A 23,791-nucleotide genomic window follows, 5' to 3' on the forward strand; every position below is an offset into this window, starting at 1 on the left:
GCGACTGTTGGCTGGGCTGCCTTGTGCACAACGCCTTCACCGGAACAAATGAACAAACAAACAAACGAACGCAGACTTATCCCCTGGGCAGAGGATTCTAAACTAGAGTGCCCCCTCCACCAGGTCCCCTTTGTTCTCCCACCGTCACTCACAGTGGTCCCACCACGCCGGGTCCCCATTGTTCTTCACGGCGGACCCCCCCTATTGTCTTTCCTTCCTCCTCCCTCCCCCTTCATGCTTATCGACCGCCAGGCCCCACCGCCGAGGCTCCCATCGCCGCCACCGCTGAGGCTCCTTCGTCCCAGATGGCCCTCGCCATCCGGCTTCACCGCAGTCCCCTGGGAGGCCTGTGGGACGCGATAGGAGCTTTACGGTCTTCGGTCGTCGGCGGCGCGGATGTTGGACGGGTGGATCGAGCCCACGCAGCTCCCTGGGACACTCCTGTGGCAGAGACCCTACTGGTCAACAGACATGTTTATGGCCTAGTGTGCAGGGTAGAACTAGTGTATGGGTGATTGGCGGTTCCCTCGCTGTATCTCAAAAACTAAAACTAAAAACAGAAGAAACTTTTGAGGAAAGGTGAAAGGGTAAATTCATCAACTCTGGGCCAGTCAATTTAACCTCGATGCTTGCAATAGTTGTCCAACTCCTGATTCTCACGCAGTGCGCTGAAGGCAATGTAAGTCCTAATGATGGCTCCCTATGGTATTTTTGAGCTCTCGTCCTTTAGAATTCATAATGCCTGCTGTTGTCAGCTCAGGCAGAAAAAACTCAGCTTATTTTGGGTTTAGAACCCATCCATTACAGTGAGGTACTGCACATTTTGATATTTTTGTGATGTATCGAGCTTCATCCTGAAATGACATTTATTGAAACCAACCAAGGAATTTATTTTCACCTTTATCTTCATTCATGGTTCTCGCCTTACACTGCAGCTTCAGGTGTGCCACGTGTCAATGAGGATTCCTACAGCAACAGAAGCCTCCTTCAACTTTGCCCCTTCTACTGAAGTCTGCTGGAGGTTTGGATCATCAGCTGAAAGACCTTCTCGCCAATATTCCAGCAGATATCCCTTTTCTCACTGAAAATAGGCACAAAATGCTGGACTAACTCAGCGGGACTGGCAGCATCTCTCTGGAGAGAAGGAATGGGTGACGTTTTGGGTCGAGACCCGTCTTCAGACAGTCTTCCTGCAGTCTGAAGAAGGGTCTCGCCCTGAAACGTCACCCATTCCTTCTCTCCAGAGATGCTGCTTTTCCCGCTGAGTTACTCCAGTATTTTGTGTCTATCTTCAGTGGGATCCAGCATCTGCATTCCCGACGCACTATGCTTTTTTTTCCATTTTCCTTATCTTAAAGTAGACCATCATTGCCCACCAGTCTGCAAAACACGATTTGGCTAAACAAAACGCACCTAACTTTGGCTGTTGGAAATCTGAAATAAAAACAGATAATGCCGAGAATACTCAGAAGGCAGCACCTTTGTTGAGAGCAGCAACGTTTCATGCCCACCTTCAGAAAATTGTGATGTAATGTTCACTCCGTTTGTCTCTTTGATGCCACAATTTGCAGCATTTTCAGGATTCAGCTGAAATAAATGTTTGGATTCAGCTTCTGTTCCTCATCAAGCTCCAAGGATATCCAAATATGGAATTACACATTCCAAACTGCTGTTTTATATATTAGTATGACCTGGCGTGCTGCCTGTGGCCATAAGTGGCCTGGTGCACTGCTGCAAAAAGATTGCACTAAGGTATTTTGAACCTTTGTCGATGCCATAAAAAGTGGCGACTCTTTGTGTACTGGCTAGGTGAAGTCTCCAGTATTATTTTACATAGAAACATAGAAAATAGGTGCAGGAGGAGTCCATTCTGCCCTTCGAGCCAGCACCACCATTCATTGTGATCATGGCTGATCATCCCCTATCAATAACCCGTGCCTGCCTTCTCCCCAAATCACTTGACTCCACTAGCCCCTAGAGCTCTATCTAACTCTCTCTTAAATCCATCCAGTGACTTGGCCTCCACTGCCCTCTGTGGCAGGGAATTCCATAAATTCACAAATTTACTGGGATTGTATGCAAAAACACAGAGTTTCACTATACCAATGCCCGTGACCATAACGAATCATTGAAATTATCGAATTAAATAAAATTAACAAAAGCAATTTGCTAGATCTTAAGTCCAGAAGAACATAATGAAAAGATGGATTATTATATTAATTCACATATTCTAAAGCTAACTTTCCTCTTTACTGAAATCAGTAGTAATACCCTTAGTTTTATATTTTTCTTTTATTTCAGTTATCAGTTATTAAGTTATCAAGAGAGAGCTCTTAGGGCTAAAGGAATCAAGGGATATGGGGAAAAAGCAGGAACGGGGTAATGATTTTAGATGATCAGCCATGATCATATTGAATGATGGTGCTGGCTCGAAGGGCCGAATGGCCTACTCCTGCACCTATTTTTCCAGGTTTCTATACTTCCTGATAGTAGTATATCAAATCATGACAGGTATAGATAGGGTAGACAGAATTTTTGTTCCAAGGCGGAGATGTGAAATCCTATGTAAAATCTTCACCTTAGGTTTAAGGTGAAAGAGGCAAAGTTTAAAAGTGATATGCAAGGTATGTTTTTTGTTTACAGAGAGCGGTGGGTGCCTGGAACCCACTGCCAGGGATGGTGGCGCCTGAGGCAGTTACCTTAAGAGTATTTTAAGCCTCATTTACGATAAGCACATGGAAATGCAGGGAATGGGTGGATATGGATCATTTGCAGGCTGAGGGGATTAGTTTAACCAGGCATTATGTTCAGCGTAGACATTGTGGACCGAACAGCGCGATCCATCTGCGAGAAGGAACTCTCAGATGGTTTACACCGAAGATAGACACAAAAATGTTTGGGTGACTCAGCGGGTCAGACAGCATCCCATTACTTCAGCATTTTGTGTCCATGTGTACTGTCCCATGCTCTGAAATTATCACTTCCTCACACAAACAGACATGGAAGACTTCACTATATATTAGCTCAAAATAATTTTCATCCATTGAAATATGAAATAGCTTCAAGAGATGCATGATCTCTGAAAGGGAAAAGGATTGAATTATGTGGATTATTTTACGCAATTGAATTAACTGCGGTAACCATTGGTTATAAAACTGTTTCCCATGGCTCTCGAAAAATTGTCAATTCAACAAACAAAGGAAGTGGAAGACTTCACTATATATTAGCTCAAAATAATTTTCATCCATTGAAATATGAAATAGCTTCAAGAGATGCATGATCTCTGAAAGGGAAAAGGATTGAATTATGTGGATTATTTTACGCAATTGAATTAACTGCGGTAACCATTGGTTATAAATGTGGGGTTTTTTTGTTTAGGATATGGTTTATTTTTTTCTCTCGAAGGAAAATGTCAATCCTATGTCGTTTAACATATTTAATCGTTCTATTTTTAGCCAACGTGTGTGATTACTAATGTGGGAATGGTTTTTGTATCCTGTTGCGCACTTCTAGTTTTCCAGTATTTAACTTGCATTTATGATATTTGCTCCCAATATCAGTAGCAATCCAGTTCATTGCTGCTCACACCCATTAGTGCGGCGATTGAAACTCGTGTCTGATCAATGGGATCATTTGTATCGGTTGTGGTCCAAACTTTCACTTCATGCGCGACCAAGGGCTGGGTAATTTGGATACAAGATACGTCTCGTCGTGTTTCTGAATCGTTGAACTGTTGGCGTAGACTGGTATTATGAGCCTTTATTGATCGCTGGGTCACCTCGCCCCGCACATTTACAGCCATATCCCATCATTTATTTCCACGGTCCTAAAATACATCTCGCAGTATCTTAACGGATTTGAACCATAGGAGCCAAAGGAAGGTGGGGTGGGGTGGGGTGGGGTGGTGAAGGCGAGACCGCGGTTCTGGCGGAGGGCTTTTGATGCACAATGATAACTGTGTGGTCGTGCAGGAGAAATCTCGGCACGTTTCAGTGGCATCCAGCAAGGTTGTGCCGGCCGGGGAGGGGTGGGTGATGGGCGGGCGGAGTCTCTGAAAGTGTCCGAGTCCTAAAGTGGCCAGAGATGCCGAAGCCGCGAACGAGCACAGAGAAGAGGGAGGGAGGGAGGGGAGAGAGAGAGAGAGAGGGAGAGGGAGGGGGAGAGAGAGAAGGAAGGAGGGAGGGAGGGAGGGAGGGAGGGGGTTTATTTTGCCTGTGAACCTGATTCATCCCGAGCCCACAAGTTATAGAAGTGAATGTCGACAGGAGGCGGTGTGAGTTCTTGGGGAAATGATGTAAGACTCGTTTCCCAGCAGCTTTCTCTCTCTCTCTCTCTCTCTGTGCCTCTCTGAGATGTGACACAGGGAGGGAGGTTGGATCAACGAAGCCGGCGGCGGGCGAGGAACAGCCCGGGAGAAAGCAGCTCCTAGCGCGGGTCAGACGCTGGTCACCCGAGCCTCCAGCGTTGCCCCAGAGGACCCCAGCCCGAGGGTGGGGAAGGGAGAGCAGGGGCGGCAGCTGGCAGGGAGTGAGGGGAGGGGAGAGGAGGGGAGAGGAGGGGAAGGGGTGGGGAGGGGGGAGGAGGGAGGAGGGGAGCGGGGAGAACTCGGCCACTTGGGCCGTTGCAGGCAGCGGAGAGCAGGGGTGTGGACCAGCTGGCGGCCGGTCGCTCGGAGATGGCGTTAAATGCCAACTGTAGGGTAGCAGCCGTGTCAAGCCGGGAGAGCGGCGCGGCGGCGCTGCCCGAAGTGGTGGAGTTAAACGTGGGAGGTCAGGTCTACTTCACCCGGCTGTCCACCCTGACCAGCCTGCCCAACTCGGTCCTGGGCAGGATGTTCGGGCACAAGAGGAACTCCGGCAGCCCCGACCTGGCCCGGGACAACCGCGGGCGCTTCTTCATCGACAGGGACGGCTTCTTGTTCCGCTACATCCTGGATTACCTGCGCGACCGCTCCGTGGTGCTGCCCGACCTGTTCCCGGAGAAGATGCGCTTGCGGCGGGAGGCAGAGTTCTTCCAACTGCCCGACCTGGTGAGGATGCTGAGCCCGGAGGAGAGGCAGAGTCCCGGCCTGGAGGAACCCTCTCACAGCGACCAGGAGGAGCTGTCTCAGGGCAGCGACCTCCCCCGGCCCGTGAGCCAGACGGCCGAGCGCCGAGCCGGCTTCATCACCCTGGGCTACCGGGGCTCCTGCGTGCTGGGACGGGACAACATGCAGGGCGACGCCCGCCTCTTCCGACGGGTCCCCCGCATCCTCGCCTGTGGCCGGATCGGCCTCCTCAAGGAAGTGTTCGGGGACAACGTGAACGAGAGCAGGGACCCCGACCGAACCCCGGACAGGTACACGTCCCGCTTCTATCTCCGCTACCGGCAACTGGAGAGAGCCTTCGACACGCTGGCCGAGGCTGGCTTCACTCTGCTGGGCAGCAATTCGTCCCTCACCGGCTCGGCGTGCGGCCAAGCGGTCGACGACAGGGCGTGGAGCAGCTACACGGAATACCTCTTCTACCGTGAGTACAGCGGGCCCCCGCACCCTTTACACCTGGCACCTCCACACACCGCCACTCCCAGCCCACAGCCCGCACTGTTCTCCACAAACCCAGCCCACTGTGCAACACCTAGCCGTTCACACCCACCGCTCAATAGGGATCTACACCCACCAGCCATCCTAACACATCCACTCCACCGCCAATATCCATTCTCCAGACCCCCACCCACTCCCCAGACATCCATCATCCACTACACCGCCAATATCCATTCCCCAGACCCACTCCCCAGACACCCCTCCTCCCATCCCCAACACAACCTGCCCACCCAGACCCACCCACCCCCTCCCCAGACCCCCTCCAACCCTAACACATCCACTCCACCGCCAATATCCATTCTCCAGACCCCCACCCACTCCCCAGACCCCCTCCTCCCATCCCCAACACAACCCGCCCACCCAGACCCACCAGACATTCCCGAGATACCTCCTCCATGGCGTGGACACATACACCAAACCCATCACCCATCCTCCAGACACCACTCCTCCCACCCCCCAACATAACCTCCCCCCCCCCACCCCAAAACCAATATCTATCTCCTAGACACCACCTCCACCCATTCCAAGCGCACCCCCCAAACCCAACATCCACCCGCTAGACACCACATCCCCCCCCCCATCCCCAATACAGCCCGTCCCTCCAAACCTGGCATCTCTCCTCGAGGCACCCCCTTCTAATTATTCCCATGACATCCTGGCCAGATCCACCATCCACCACCGGGATAGCCCATCCACTCACCCGCAAGACAAACCCACCCAAACTCATCGCGTTCACTCTCACCATCCATCATCTAGCCGCCCCTTCATCCATCCCCCAACACAACCCATCCACTCCACATAATCTAGACCCGAAACGACACCCATTCCTTTCCTCCAGACATGCTGCCTGTCCCGCTGTTACGCCGGCATTGTATGTCAACTTCCACATAATCTATCCATTCTCCCCGTCCATTCTCTAGACCCCTCCATCTTCCCATCCTCTACACCCACCCCCCGTCCAACCCCACAATACATAACTTGGACACCTCCTCCACCCATCCCCCTCACAACCCGCCCAAGCCACCATCTTTCCCCAAATATATCCTTTCCATTACCTAGACATCTCCTTCATCCATACCCAACACGTCCAATCCACCACCCTTTCCCAACCCAGCCCCTCCACCCACGCCAAGCAGCCACGCCACTACACCCACCCCCATCTCAAACACATCTCGTCCACACCCCCGATCCATCCCCACATTCCCCCCTCCACACTCACCACCACCCTGACCTTCCCCCATCAACTCCCACACGCATCACCCGTCGCCAGCATAACGTCGCTACACCCCCACCCACACACACTCACCACCCACCACATCCCCGTCCACACCCACCACCCAACACGAGTACACTCCTTCTCCAACCACGGTTCACTGTTGACCGCGTTGAGCCGACACGATGGACTAACGATGAGTTTCACAAAACCAACATTTAACGACCGTTGTGCCCGTTCAAATGCTCCCCAACCTCACTGCCTCCCTCCCTGCACCGACTGTATACACAACCCCCCCCTGGACGGCAGAGAATAATTAAGCACACGTTTCGCTGTCGTTCAATTAGAGCAACTGGAAAGATACGTTGTAATTGTGCTGTGGTTTTTAATGGCGAACGGGGCTAGTATCGATGTCACGTGCACAGCAAATGACGGCCGAATGGCAGTTCTTTGACGGAGCCTACACTGTACAGAGTTAGGGACAGATTGTACCGAACAGTAATTACAGGACAAGATGCCGTTAACGAAACGAGGCAGCCAGAGAACAAACTAGTCAGAAATGCCTGTCCCCATGGTTCCTGCAGCTTGTGAGCGAGTGGCTCAGTTCTTTACCCTTGACTGTGTGGGCACCGAGTCAGTGAAGAAAGCCAATGGCAAGTTGGCCTTCATTGCGAGAGGATTTGAGTTTCGGAGCAAGGAGGTCCTACTGCAGTTGTACAGGGCCCTGGTGAGATCGCACCTGGAGTATTATGTGCAATTTTGGTCTCCTAATTTGAGGAAGGACATTATTTCTGTTGAGGGAGTGCCGCGTAGGTTCACCGGGTTAATTCCTGGGATGGCGGGACAGACGCCCGATAAAAGAATGGGTCGACTGGGCTTGTATTCGCAGGAATTTAGGATGAGAGGGAATCTTATAGAAACATACAACATTCTTAGAGGATTGGATATGGTAGATGCAGGAAAAATGTTCCCGGTGTTGGGGGAGTCTAGAGTCCAAGAATAAGGGGAAGGCAATTTAGGACTGAGATGAGGAAAAACCTTTTCACCCAGAGAGTTGTGAATCTGTGGAATTCTCTGCCACAGAAGGCAGTGGAGGCCAATTCGCTGGATGTTTGCAAGAGACAGTTGACAGGGCTAAGGGAATCAAGGGATATGGGATAAAAACAGGAACGGGGTACTGATTTTGGATGATCAGTCATGATCACATTGAATCGAATATTGAACTGGCTCGAAGGGCCGAATGGCCCAGTCCTGCACCTATTTTTTTGTTTCTATGATTCACATTGTTGATCAGCAGCGAGTGTAAGTGGAGCCACTGATACACAGTGTTAACTTCCAAAGCTGCTGGGGCACGGTTTGCCTTTTCGACCACTAGATGCTGCCTGCCTTGATGACGGGAGGGGCGGAGGTATAATGTGTCTAATCGACCCAAGAAGACAGGAATTATATGTAGCCGCTGCTTTGAAATACCAGCAACTCGTGTAAAACCAGGGTTTACCTCCTGTCTGTGCTTCTAAAGCCGGGGACACAACCGGTTCACGCAGCACCCCCGCAAGGGGCAGTAGCGAGCTGTGTCTGCTCATGACAAAAGTTTCGTGTAGTATTCGCCGAGTGCCTGCACAACTCATGATGCGATTTCCCTTGGGCAAGTGAGTTTATTGCAATGTGATATTCTCTTACCATCAGTGAGAAATAGGTAGCTCAGAGTCGAGAAACTGGTCAACGTTGTTTTATCAGGCGGTATTTTCGCTACGAATATACATGTAAATGTTGAAATGTAAAAAATATATCTCTCGAAAAACCAGTGGTCGTCAGCTCCGAGTGCTTTCGATCCAAATGCCAGGGGCTTGGACGCTGAGAGTGGCATACACTAACTATCTTTAGAGCTTTTGCCAGAAGATAATCATATAATATCACCGTGGCGTCGCTCAGTCACACAACACTGTCGCGCCTGCCGCACCTGATAGTGTTACTTGAGAATATTTTCTTCTGGCTGAATTAACTCGTTGTGAAGTGCCGATCACTAAAACATCGCTCGGGAGCTCTTTGTGACAGATGGAATTAAAAAGTGACAAGTCTTTAGTCGAAATTAACATGGAGGATGTCGTTTAAGAATTCAGCGAATTCAATTAAACACTTTATCGATAACTCTTTTTTTAGCCCACGACCTGACTATCCTAGTGTGTTTTTGTCCAATTTACAGATCCGTTCAGTTTAGTCCAAGCGTAGAGTGAAACATTTTTGTTGCGCGCTAACCAGCCAGCGGAAAGACAATACACGATTATAATCGAGCCATTTACGATGTATCGATACCCGATAAGGGAAGTAAAGCAACAATGTACCGTTTTGTAAACTTGAGATTATCCAACATGCTAGTAGTGTCCATGACCAATCCACTCCCATTTACGATCACCCTTGTTCCTTGATCTTAATTCCAACATTGAGCAATATCTTGATTTTAACATTTCCATTTTTGTCTTCCAATGGGCCAGGTCTCTTTGTTCTTTTCAAATCAATCCATGCTTATAATTTTTCAAACTATTTACATTGCTACAATGTTGGTCTCTTGGTAATTTCCAAATTGGTATTGGCTTGCTGTAATATTGTCAGGCATGCGGAGATGTGGTCATAAGGTATAGGAGTAGAATTACCGTCAGCTCTGCCATTCAATCATGGCTGATCTATATCGCCTTCCTAACCCCATTCTCCTGCCTTCTCCCCATACCCTCTGACACCTGTACTAATGAAAGATCTATCTATGCGTTTAAGAAGGAACTGCAGATGCTGGAAAATCTAAGGTACACAAAAATGCTGGAGATACTCAGCGGGTGCAGCAGCATCCATGGAGCGAAGAAAATAGGCAACGTTTCGGGCTGAAACGTTGCCTATTTCCTTCGCTCCATAGATGCTGCTGCGCCCGCTGAGTTTCTCCAATATTTTTGTGTACCAAGGATCTATCTATCTCTGCCTAAAAAATACCCACTGATTTGGCTTTCACAGCCTTCTGTGGCAAAGAATTCCACAGATTCACCACTGTCTAACTAAAGAAATGTATCTTCAGCTCCTTCCTAAAAGAATGGTAAAAGACATGTTGTGCATGCTATCCACACAAACCATCCCCACATCTGTACATCAGGGTGTACAAATGAGAAAATTAATAGAGTGCAAAATGTAATGTTATAGGCACAGAGAAAGTGTAGAAATAAAATATATGGCTCACTGTGAGGTAAATTGGGAGTTGCCAGGACTTGAGGGCCTGAGCTATAGGGAGAGGTTGAGCATGCTAGGACTTTATTCCTTGGAGCACAGGAGAATGAGGGGTGATATTATAGAGTTATACAAATCATGAGAGGAATGGATCATGTTGACGTACAGAGTCCCTTGCCCAGAGTAGGGGAATCGAGAACCAGAGAATAAGGGTAGGTTTAGGGGTAATAAGATTTAGATAGGAAGCTCCAGGGGTGAGGCAGGTTCCTTATCACAGGCATATGGATGAGAAGGGAATGGAATGTAGGTGGAGGGGGGAAAAAACATGGCAAACTTGTAAGATGCTGGAGCTGAATTGTTATATGGTTGAATGGACATGTTGACGTACTATTGCAATGTTTTAGAAAGATTTAGTCAGATACATGGATAGGACAAGTGTAGAGGGATATGGTTTTAGAAACATTTAGTCAGATACATGGATAGGACAAGTTTAGAGGGATATGGGCCAAATGTTGGCAAGTGGGACTTGTGTAGATGGGACGTGTTGGTCGGTGTGGGCAATTTGGTCCGAAGGGTCTGTTTCCACGCTGTATGAATCTATGACTCTATCAGGAATTATCCTACCATACGTGAAGTCTGTTCAAAAGTCTGATAAGAGAGGAGAAGAAACTGTTCTTGAATGTGATGGTACATGCTTTCAACCTGTCGTATATTCTCCCTGGTGGGAGAGGGAAGAAGAGAGAATGGTTGGGGTGTGAGTGGTCCTTGATTATGTTGGCTGCTTTCATGAGGCAGCGTGAGCATAGATGGTATCTATGAGAGAGAAGCTCTGTATGTATGATGGGCAGGCTGTGTTTACAACTCTGTGCGATATCTTCCACTTGGGGCAGAGCAGTTGCTAAGGAAAGCCCCAACGCATTGAATAAGATGCTTTCTCTGGTGCATTTGTGGAAATTGGTAATAATAATTGGAGGCACGCTGAATTTGTTTAGCCTCCTGAGGAGTTAGAGGTGTGGTGTGCTTTCTTGGCTGCTGCATCATTGTGGTTAGACCAGACGAATTATTGGTGATATTTACATCACCACTAGTGGCCCATTCAAACCTCAAACCTCTGGAATCCCCTCCCTAAATCGCATTATCTTGCTGTTGCACAATCTTCCAAAAATAAGTTACTTGCAACCTACCATGGTGGTGGCCCCGGTGATACAGTGCTGCCTTTCAGCGCCAGAGACACGTGTTCAATCCCGACTATGGGTGCTGTCTGTATGGCGTTGGTACGTTCTCCCCGTGACCGTGTGGGATTTCGCCGCGATCTTCAGTTTCCTCCCACACTCTAAAGACGCACAGATTTGTAGGTTAATTGGCTTGGTATGAATGTAAAATTGTCCCAAGTGTGTGTAGGGTAGTGTTAATGTGCGGGAATCGCTGGTCGGTGCCGACCTGGTGGGCTGAAGGGCCCATTTCCACGCTGTATCTCTAAACTAAACTAAAACAGTTCAGCTGAAGAACCGTCATTGCTAAATACAGGGGATTAAGTGTGCATTTTTCCCCATCAGTGGTAAGGTCCATTAAGAACAATCTAATGTTCTTTTCTTTGCGTTGCAACTGAACACACTCGTCTGGATGTTCACTGAGTGGTGAGATACCCAAACTCACCATTTGCCTGTTCACAAAACCACTTTGACCTGGAACAGGACCTTGACTGCTGACTTCTGCAGGTAAGAAGGTTCCCAGGTGAATAGCAATGCCCAGCGTCATGGAGGGACTTTCCAAACACAAGTACAACCCTCTCATCTGGAATAGTCTCAACTCAACAACTTATTGATCACTGATGAGAACATTGTGTACAAAATCATGAAAGGAATAGATCGGGTAGACACACAGTGTCTTTTGCCCAGGGGTAGGGGAATCGAGAACCAGAGGACATAGGTTTAAGGTGAGGGGGGGGAAAGATTTAATAGGAACCTGATAGGTAACTTTTTCACCTAAAGGGTGGTGGGTGTATAGAACGAGCTGCCAGAGGAGTTAGTTGAGGCAGGTATTATCGCAACATTTAAGAAACATTTAGACAGTTACATGGATAAGACAGGTATAGAGGGATATGGGCCAAACGCAGGCAGGTGGCGTTAATGTGGATGGGACTTGTTAGTCGTTGTGGGCAAGTTGGGCCGAAGGGCCTGTTTCCACGTTGTATAACTCTCTGACTCTATGACTCGATGTATATCAATCAATGAAGGTTAGCAGTCACCAGTTCCATGCTGTAAAACTATGATTCTATGACTCTATGAGAACATGCGCTTCTATATATTTTTTGGCGAAGTTTATACTGGCAGGCTTAATGATTGTTAACCAAAAGCATTGTTTTAATCTTAATAATTGAAACCAGTAACAAATTCTGCATTAGCTTAATTACAAGATATATGCATTATCTTGTGAGGTGCTATTTCCAAGGACTAGTGAGGTGATATTTCCAAGGGTTAAGGTTGGATCTGCTCTTCAATTTGTTTCACCAGTTTAATAAGACAGTAATCCAGTATTGCTTGAACATTTACATCAGTATTCTAGATGAATTAATTGATTTTTTGCTTGACTCACAGTGTAACCATGTATTAGTAGGAATCATATTTAATTTAGTTTAGTTTAGAGATACATCACAGAAACAGGTTCTTCGGCCCAACAAGTCCGCGCCGACCAGCGGCCCTGTTCACTAACACTATCCTACACACTCTAGGGACAATTTACAATTCATACCAAAGCCAATTAATTTACAAACTTGTAGGATGGAACTGCAGATGCTGGTTTACACCGAAGATAGATACAAAATGTAGGAATAACTCAGCGGGCCAGGCAGCATCACTGGAGAGAAGGAATGGGTGATGTTTCGGGTCTGAAGATGGGGGATCTCGACCCAAAATGCCACCCATTCCTTCTCTGGCGAGATGCTGAGTTTTTTAAGCATTTCGTGTCAACCTACAAACCTATATGTCTTTGCAGCGTGGGAGGAAACTACAGCACCTGGGGAAAGCACACGTGGTCATGAGGAGAACATACAAACTCTGTACAGACAGCACCCGTAGTCAGGATTAAACCTGGGTCTCTGGTGCGGCAAGACAGCAACTCTACCGCTGTGCCACCTTGCTGCCCTTAAGCAAATACGAGTTACGCAAAAGTGTTCATAAGATTATAAATGATAGGAGCAGAATTAGGCCATTTGGCCCATCAAGTCTATTCTGCCATTCAATCATGTCTGATCTCAAGTCAAGTCAAGTCAAGTTTATTTGTCACATTCACATACGAGATGTGCAGTGAAATGAAAAGTGGCAATGCTCGCGAATTGTGCAAAAAACAAACAAACAAACTACAAACAGAATGGAACAGAATCGCATAATCACATATTACATATTTGTGGGAGGGAGGGAAGAGAAAGGAAAAGAACAGCAATTTAAAAAAGACACCACACAACAGTAAAATGGTACCGTAAAGTTAGTCCCTGGTGAGATAGGAGTTTACAATGGCCTCTGGGAAGAAACTCCTTCTCATCCTTTCCGTTCGCACAGCATGGCAACCCTCCGAACCCCATTCTCCTGCCTTCGATCCCATAACCTCTGACACCCGTACTAATCAATAATCTATCTATTCCTACCTTAAATATATCCACTGACTGCCTCCACAGCCTTCTGTGGCAAAGAATTCCACAGATTCACCACCCTCTGACTAAATAAATTCCTCCTCATCTCCTTCTTAAAAGAACGTTCTTTAACTCTGAGGCTATGACCTCTAGTCCTAGACTTTCCCACTAGTGGAAACATCCTCTCCACATCCACTCTATCCAAGCCTTTCACTATTCTGTGCGTTTCAATGAGGTCCCCCCTCATTCTTCTAAACTCCAGCGAATACAGGCCCCGTGCCGTCAAACGCTCAACATATGTTCTAAGCAAATACGATTTAAACAAAAAGCCAATTCATTCATAGTGAAAAGATCATTGTGCAACACGGGAGTGTGGGTTAAGAGACAAGCTGGGTGGTGGGCGAGAAAGCTGAGCAAATCGTTAGGTAATGCATCAGCAATTGAATGGCAGAGCTCAGTTTGCAACGCTGTGCTAAATTGTTAAGGGAGCGGTTGATCTACCGTTCCTCCTGAGTCAACATTTATCTGCAGTGATAATTGCGTTTCCCTCCCATGAAGAAGGGAATTGTGGATTAAGACACAAGCTGCGGAATGGCATGATAAATTTAGATTTGATGAGGTTTCCAGTGGGACAATGCAGGCAGGTTATAAAACAACATTGACCAAAGCCTCTGTTTGCCTTCCATGCCAAACACGATGAACAGTATGATTATGATCCATGGGAGACCACTGGATGGGATAAAGTTTCCTTTGTAATATTATGTTACCTTTCAATGCAATATTTCATTTTGAATTTTTAATGGATATCTGTCTGTTCTTGCATTTAATGCCCAAATAAATATTCTGGAGCTGTTAAATATTCCAGTCTGAAATGGCTTACTTGATTTTTCCCTCTTTTGCTACAGATATAAGTCTAAAGCTCTTGGGTAATGTGTATCAGGGCTTTGTCTTTTCACATTGTGATTAACCATGCACAAATATGTTTTTTTGGAAATAAGTATTTAGTGAACAAAACTTAGTCATGAACTTTCAATGTATTTTACACTCTCGTGAACAGCTCAGTATGTGTATTGTATTACAGTTCACCTATATTTACGCTTTACTATACAATGACATATCTGTGGATAGACACAAAATGCCCAAGTCAGGCAGCATCTCTGGAGAAAAGGAATGGGTGACATTTCGGTCCTCTTCATAGCTCTTCCTCTCCCCCTGACTCTCAGTCTGAAGAAGGATTCCGCCCCGAAATATCATCTGTTCCTTTTCTCCATAGATGTTGCTTGACCCGCTGAGTTACTCTTGCATATGGTGTATATCTTCGGTGTGAACCCTTCTTAAGACTGAAAGATAGAGAAGGCCAGAACAAAATAGCAGCAGCAACAGATGACCTCAGGAAGGGTGGAGTCCATAATGGCCCATTGTTAGCAGGGACACAAGGATGCAAACAGTAGAACTAGTACGATGACTAGGGTGGAGGGGAGAGAGATATATGGGGGGGGGGGGGGGGGGGGTGAATTGTAGGCATTACTTGAAATTAGAGAAATCAACGATCCTACCGCTGGGTTGTAAGCAGCCCAAGCAAAATATAAGTGTTTGCTTCAGTATATACCAGCATCTGCAGTCCCTTCCTATACATGTTATCTGTGGTCTGTATTAGCACCTAATTTAAGAAAATATAGAGTGAGGAGCCATTTAATACTTCCATTATTATTTATTCTAAGAAGCATTTTTTTTTCATTTTCATATCTTGAGTTATTATTATAACTGGGACATAATATCTTTTATTCGCTGTCAGTGAGTGAATATATTTTCAACTCACTGAATTAATTCCTTTAAGGCTTTACAAACCATTAATTAACTTAACAAAATCTTGTCTTTTATAGAAGGAATGACAAAAGAGGCCTTGGGGATTTAATTTTGCTAGCTAGCAACAACTTCTGACTTGGCCCACTGAATAATTGCTGAGTTCTGATGCATCTCAGACCCGAGGTGGATGTGTAGTGGAGTTTCCTCAGCGATCTCCCATTAATACAGAGAATGGATATCATGGTGAAGGGTGCGTGACTGTGTAGGGATGAAAGATCAGGGAGAAGATCGAGACTCAGGATGCCAATGGGAGAGACATCTCAGAGTGGTAATCGCAACTTGCTGCTGCATTAGATTGCACCTCTCCATGTGTCAAAGATCCTTCTTACTGTTAGTAAGATCACTGGGAGCTTTAGCTATGTGGTTTATTTGGTTCTTCTCGGTTGTTGAAAATAGAAACATAGAAACATAGAAAATAGGTGCAGGAGTAGGCCATTCGGCCCTTCGAGCCTGCACCGCCATTCAACATGATCATGGCTGATCATCCAACTCAGTATCCCGTACCTGCCTTCTCTCCATACCCCCTGATCCCTTTAGCCACAAGGGCCACATCTACCTCCCTCTTAAAAATGATGGGCCTTTATTCGTTTGTGATAAAGGTGATCCCATTAGACTATTAAATTAGGATTCAATGATTCAATGAGACTTTATTCTCACGTGTGACAGTGAAATCCCTTGCTTTTGCATACAGTGTGGAAAGTACGCAAAGAATGCCGATGGTCCCTCTTTATTCTCGGCGCCCCTTTCCCCTCCCCCCCTCCCCCCTCCCCCCAGATTGGTCCTCACTTCCCTCTTGCACCCCCCCCCCCCCCCCCCCCCCCCCCCCCCCCCCACCCCCCCCCACCCGATACCTCTTTGTTTGAGGTCTGTAGAAGTCCCACTTTGTTCTTGGTCTGTAGAAGGGTCTCGACCCGAAACATCAACCATTCCTTCTCTCCAGAGATGCTGCCTGTCCCGCGGAGTTACTTTGTGTCTACCCACTTTGTTCTTGGTGCCCCACGCCCACCCGCCCACCAGCCCTCTCGCCACGTACCTCTTCGTCCTCGTCAGCCCGCCCGCCTCTCCGGAAACTTACGGAGCTTAAAGATATTGAACTAGCAATAATGAAGTAATGATATATGTCTTAATTTGTGGAAATTAAGACATACATTGTGATCATGGCTGATCGTCCCCAATCAATAACCCGTGCCTGCCTTCTCCCCATATCCCTTGATTCCACTAGCCCCTAGAGCTCTATCTAACTCTCTCTTAAATCCATCCAATGATTTGGCCTCCACTGCCCTCAGTGGCAGAGAATTCCATGTAAGTGTGGCATTTTATCACAGATGACATTTTTGTTCACGAAGCATCTCCACTAGATTTAATTTTCCCTTTTTGGTTAATTAAATGATTGAATATGATCATAATAGGTTGTTGAAGGCATTTAATTATTGTTAGTTGCTACTTGATACTCTTTAATTAACAAAATGGAACAGAGGGGCTCTGAATTATTAAACCCTAAAAAGATGAGATGTCATCATTCGCTTTGCAAATGTCAAGTTAATAGTTGCATAAAACCTGAAATTTATTCAGTTATCCATTTAACCGCATACTAAATGTTAGAATAATTATCCAATCCTTTATTTGGAAAATACGAACAAAATAACTCTTAAAAAAAATAGAAGCCAGCCCTGTAATTATATTGCAGATTACTGTAGGTGCAACACCATAATGCTTATTACAGTCTTCAAATAAATAAGGTTTTAAATTAGATTATCTAATGATTAATGGGGAGAAAATCAAGATTCATACCAATGCTTCACACAGCCATCTGTTAGATGTATTTTCAATACATAAGTCTGAAGAAGGGTCTCGACCCGAAACGTCGCCATTTTCTGTCTCTCCATAGATGCTGCCTCCCCCGTTGAGTTACTCCAGCATTTTGTGTCTACCTTCGATTTTACCAACATCTGCAGTTCTTTCTTAAACATGTATTCACTGTTCATTAGCTCATTTTTACTTTCTAGTGTTTTGATGTGAATTCATCATTTAGAAGATCACAACAGATTTCTTACCCCTGCCCTTTCATGCATTAACCTTCATACTCTTTATTAATGGCTGGCAAATTATCAATCTGTCTTGCTCAGTAACTTAGCCTTTACATTTTGGTTTATGATTGTTACGTGTACCGAGATACAGCGACAAGCTTTGGTTTGCATGCTATCTAATCTAATCAAATCATACTCTGCGTGAGTCCATTCAAATCATACCCAGGTACAACAGTTAGTGCAAGAAGATACAGACCACAGCGCAGAATTAAGTGTAATGGCATTGTAGAATTACAGTTAGTCAGAGCCTATCCCACTTAAGCGATTTTTTTCGGCGACTTCCGGCACCCGTCATAATCGCAGCAGGTCGTATGGTCATGAGTAGTCGCCCAAAGAGTCGTACCTTTTTCTGGTCACCGCTGGATTTTCAACATGTTGAAAATTTTCGGCGACCTGCTGCGACTATGATGGGTACCGGCAAGTCGCCGAAAAAATTGCTTAAGTGGGACATTACCGAGAAAGTCCAAATTCTGCAATGAGGTAGGTTGGTAGATTAGAATCTTTCAAATACAGTTTGGCTTCCAATAACTAAACTGGTTCCCCATTCCTTGTACGTCACAGAAACTCACAGAAACATGAAAATAATGATACTCGTAGCACAAACTTCAGTTGCTTTGTTTTCAATTGCATTGTTGACATATATGCCTGTGCCGATGGGAGGATTGAAAACATAAGACATTTTTTAAAAAGACAAGGCAAAATAAAATATGGTTATTATGAGTTTTGGTTGGTGAATTGCAGGCCCGACTGAAAGAAGGAGCCTTGAATTAAGATTGTTTGGCATCTGAGGCGCAAGATATGTTGAAAAGAATAACTTCTCGTTGCATTCCTAGATTTCTTTCTTAGGGCTTCAAGATGGTTAAAAGCTGACTATTTTTAGTTAAATAATTTTTCTCTCATTACTCTGTCATAATGTGCTGCACTCGTGTTATGCAACATTGTAAATCCAGTTAATTAAATGGGTGAACTTTCACAAGGAATTTATGCAACTTGCAGTCACATTTCTATAATTGTGTCATTGTCTTGTGACCTTTATAACTAGTGAGCTTGGTGTATCACATGATATTTGTTTCTGTTTCACTTCAGTAGTTTTTGTACCGGTAGGGCAATTGTTGTTGACCATCTTTGTATTGGTTGATTATTGTCATTCGTACTGAGATACAATGAACAACTATCCAGTCATATCATACTCTAAACGTGTACAGTCAACCCACACTCAAGCAGAATAGATAGTGCAGAAATAAAAAGTATAAAGGTTGGAGGGATCAACTTAAGTTTCACAATGAGTGTTGAAAAAATGTGAGGGAAAAAGACAGGGTGAATTCACAGTGTATTTTACTCAGAATAGGGGAATCAAGAACTGGAGGATATAAAATTAAGGTGAGAGGGAAAAGATTTATTAGGAACCTGAGGGGCAACTTTTTCACACAGTATGTGATGGGTACATGGAATGAGCTGCCAGAGGAGCTAGTTGAGGCAGGTACTATAACAACATTTAAAAGACGTTTGACCAGGTACATGGATAAGAAAAAAGTAGGGGGATATGGGCCAAATTTGGACAGATGGGACTGGCGTAGATGGGGCATCATGGTTGGCATGGGCAAGTTGGGCCAAAGAATTTGTTTCCATGCTGTTTATTTCCATGAAACATAGATAGAAACATAGAAAATAGGTGCAGGAGTAGGCCATTCGACCCTTCGAGCCTGCACCGCCATTCAATATGATCATGGCTGATCATCCAACTCAGTATGCTGTACCTGCTTTCTCTCCATACCCCCTGATCCCTTTAGCCACAAAGGCCACATCTAACTCCCTCTTAAATAGAGCCAATGAACTGGCCTCAACTACATTCTGTGGCAGAGAATTCCAGAGATTCACCACTCTGTGTAAAAATTTTTTTTTTCATAGAAACATAGAAACATAATGAGTCAACTTGCTGAGTTTTATAAATGGATGTTTTTTAAAACTACTTCTACCCCTTTGGATGGATCATAGTTGTGTGGACTTAATTATATTCTCCGTATATTGGCAGTCACTTTGGTAATTACGAGCAACCTTCTGGGAAACTTGGAGTCATTGATGGATTGGGACTGGAGGCAGTCACACTGTGACTGAAATAGTAAACTTGAATCTTGCAGGCATGATTTTAAATATCACCATGGATTATGGCGAATGTAATTCCAATAAATTAAGATGATTAAATAACCTGCAATTCTTTAAAAAAAAAAAAAAAAATCTGATCTCATTAATGCTGACCACAAAACCAATGGTTATCAAAGGTAGACACAAAGAGCTGGAGTAACTCAGCAGGACAGACAGCATCACTGGTGAAAAGGAATAGGTGTCGTTTCGGGTCGAGACACTTCTACAGACTCAATTATTCAGATTGTTATGACAACAGATTTGATTCATTGATGTCCTGAAGGGAAGGAAACCTCTTGCCCATACTTGCTTTGGCTTTTATGTATCTGCACACCCTCAGTGGTTTATTCCTAATCTCCTATGAAATAACCTTGCATGCTATTCAATTGCTTCAAAACTGTTATGTTGAAATAGTAAGAATCAAACCAGATGGGCAACTTGGCCTTAATTTAAACACTAGATGTATTTGGGTACTGTCAACTTTCCAAAGTCTATGTCATGGCCATCTGGGGGCTAGTGTTTACATTGCTAGAGCTATCCCACAGAGTAATCAATGATAGTTTTACTCAATGAATTATACAGTTCAGGCAAAGACCAATATTCCTCCATTACAACTGAATCATTCTACCACAACTAGAGAGCAGCCCTGAACTACTATCTACCTCATTGCTGACCCTCGGACTATCCTTGATCGGACTTTAATGACTTTACCTTGCACTAAACGTTATTCCATTTTCATGTATGTATACCCTCGATGGCTGGATTGTAATTGTGTATTATCCTTCCGCTGACTGGTTAGCACACAACAAAAACTTTTCACTATACCTCGGTACACATGACAATAAACTAAACTGAAACTGAAACTACAACCTTGGATATGTCCTGTCCCATCAAATCCACTGGAGATGGTGTCTGAAGAGGGGTCTCGACCCGAAACGTCACCCATACCTTCTCTCCAGGGATGCTGCCTGTCCCACCGAGTTACTCCAGGTTTTTGTGTCTATCTTCGGACATGGTGACACTGTGGTTTACAGGGAATAGCCATGGGGCCAGGGGATGTCCTCAACCTTGTCTCGCCCTTGTTTCATGGTAAGTCAAATAATAGCAAAACACCATCTCCACCTCCTGTTCTCCCTCGGTTGTTGAATTTGTACACCTCTATGTCAGACAAGGCAGGGAACAGGCATTGAGAGTAATGACAGCACAGATTCTATTCTAGATGGGGGACTTCGATGCTGCTTATGGCATTACTGGTTAAGCTGTAAGTCATATCTGACAGTCCATGTCTACTGTGTGTGGTGAGAGAACTCGTAGTCAACACTGCTCGATGGTATTACTGATTAAACTGAAAGTCATACCTCAGCCTTGCTCAGCCAAAATCACATTGAATGGTAGACCGGACTCGAAAGATCAAATTAATTATTCCTATTTTCCATATTCCCATGTTTCTATGTACAGTTGAGTCTATGTTGCAGGGCACGTCAAGATGGTGATTAAAAGAGCCTCAGGCTTCATAAATAATGGTAAAGGGCATGAGAGAATGGAAGTCACGATGACCTTTTTTCTAAGACATCGTTTCGCCCCACACCTTTAGTCTTTCATTCAGTGTATTTCATTTGGAGAAGGTGTAAATGTCTTGGAGAAAGTGTGGGAAAGATTTACCAGAAGGGTCCCAGTGCTTTTCTTTAATAATGTGTGTTTACTGTAGAGACTGGGCTTGTTCCCCTTGGAACAGAGATGGTTATGAGGCGACCAGATGGAGGCATTTAAAATCAAGCAGAGCAGATAGAGAAAACCCGTTCCCATTGGGAGAGTGGTTAAGGCCAAGGTGGGAGAACGAAGATGGTTGGGAAAAGGAGCAAATAATGATGATCTGGAACGCCCTGCCAGAGCAGAGATAGTTTTAATTGTAGCATTCAGGAAGCTGAAAGCAAATCATTTTCAGGGCTGTGAGGAAAGGGTGCTGAAAAGGGACTAGCTTCATTGGATTTCCATCGAGCACATGGACTCAATGGACAAAATAGCTTGGTAAGTAGGAAAGAACTGCAGATGCAGGTTTGAAATCGTAGATAGACACAAAATGACGGAGTAACTCAGCGGGACAGGCAGCATCTCTGGAGAGAAGGAATGGGTAACGTTTTTTCAGTGAAGAAGGGTCTCGACCCGAAACGTTACCCATTTCTTCTCTCCAGAGATACTGCCTGTCCCGCTGAGTTACTCCAGCATTTTGTGTCTACCTTCGGACAAAATGGCTTCCTTCCATGTAGTGATTTTTCCATGATTCAATGAATTAGTGACAGACAATAACTAATGGACTTGCAGGGTGTACAACATACTCAAAATAAATCAAATAGCTTCATCATGTGTTTCAGGCCCAGCATGAGTGTTTAAATACAGATGGGAATATTTATTAATGCACTTGTTGGGTGGTTGGCAAGTGTTGATTGAAAAATGTTGTTCAGATATTTGTGTGGAAAGGAACTGCAGATGCTGGCTTACACAACAGGTAGACACAAGATGCTGGAGTAACTCAGCGGGTCAGGCAGCATCACTGGAGAAAAGGAATAGGTGATGTTTCGGGTAAAGTTCCTTGGACACAAAAAGCTGGAGTAACTCAGCGGTTCAGGAAGCATCGTGAAAAGCAATAGGTGACGTTTCAGGTCAAGACCCCAATATCAATTTGTATTGCATGAAATGTTGAATAGGCATTTAACCGTATAAGTCCTGTGCAGGTTAGGACAAGATTCTGTTTCCGTGAACTGTTTGTAAACTGGACAATTTACAAGCAGGAAACTCAAAGTTTCAAGGTCAGTTTATTGTCACATGTACCAATTAAGGTAAAGTGAAATTTGAGTTACCATACAGCCATACTAAGTGAAAAGCAACAAGACACACAGCCATATAAAAGTTACCATAAACATCCATCACAGTGGATTGCACATTCCTCACTGTGATGGAAGGCAATAAAGTTCCATCTTCGTCCTCTTTGCTGTCTCAGGGTCGGGGCAGTCAAACCATCTACAGTCGGGGCAATTAAAGCCCCTGCAACCGACGGTTGACGCCCCCATTCGGGGTGATCAAAACTCCCGCGTTGGGGCGGTTGAAACTCGCTCCGCGGCATGGAGCTCCCGAGTCGGTCTCTCCTTACCAGAGACCGCGCGGGCTTCACAATGTTAAAGTCCACAGGCCCCGCGGTTGGAGCTTTGATCCCCGGCAAAGGCATCGCAAGCTCCGCGATGTTAAAGTCCTGCAGACTCATGCGGCTTGGAGCGCCCGTCGGTCTCCGGGAAAGGTCGCTAGTGGGGATGGAGATACGATACGGAAAAAAATCACATCTCCGTCAAGGTAGGAGATTGAAAAAAAAAAAGTTTCCCCCAACCCTCCCTCACACCCCCCCCCCCCCCCCCCCCCCCCACATAAAACAAACCAAGAAACACTAAAACATACTTTTTAACACATACTAAAAAAGAACAAAAAGAAGAAAGGACGGACAGACTGTTGGCGAGGCAGCCACTGCTGGTGGCACCACCTGGTTTAAACTGGGCCGTGATCTGAGTGCTGAGCATCTAGGTGGCTGAAGATGTGTGCAGCCCCACAGCAGCCCACTAATCCATCTCACCCGCCTCCCAAATGTCCGTCCATATGTACGTATAAAGTCGGGTGTTCAAATACTGGTGAGGATCTGTATCTGGAAGTTAGCTGTTGTTAATTCAGTCCCGTTGTTAAACTCTAGGCAATATCCTGGCTCCCTTGTTAAACTGGGAACTCATGAACTCTGAGTTGACAATATAAGGTGTCTATTTGCATTGTCTTCCATCTTGAAGTCTTTGCATTCTCAGTCCCAAAACTCTATTGCTCTTCCACGTCATTCTCAACTTCTTCACCTGATCGTCGATTGAAGTCAATTACTACTCTCTCAAGACAACCTTCAATTTAACTTCTTAATCTCGAAACATACTTGCTGGTAGACAAAAGTGCTGGAGAAACTCAGCGGGTGCAGCAGCATCTATGGAGCGAAGGAAATAGGCAACGTTTCGGGCCGAAACGTTGCCTATTTCCTTTGCTCC

At 45.5% G+C, this 23,791-nt stretch overlaps 1 protein-coding gene across 2 annotated transcripts in view; it reads left to right on the top strand.

The window, feature by feature from the left end:
* Positions 1–4,545: 4,545 nt before the first annotated feature.
* Positions 4,546–23,791, top strand: part of LOC129701774 (BTB/POZ domain-containing protein KCTD16-like) — a 192,453-nt gene continuing 173,207 nt past the window's right edge. For both annotated transcript variants that reach the window (XM_055643199.1, XM_055643201.1), the window contains exon 1: positions 4,546–5,507. In XM_055643199.1, coding sequence (XP_055499174.1) covers positions 4,676–5,507 — 832 coding nt within the window. In that variant the 5' untranslated portion in view covers positions 4,546–4,675. The remainder of the gene's footprint in view (positions 5,508–23,791) is intronic.

This window comes from Leucoraja erinacea, chromosome 11 (genome assembly GCF_028641065.1).
Source record: "Leucoraja erinacea ecotype New England chromosome 11, Leri_hhj_1, whole genome shotgun sequence".
NCBI lineage: Eukaryota > Metazoa > Chordata > Chondrichthyes > Rajiformes > Rajidae > Leucoraja > Leucoraja erinaceus.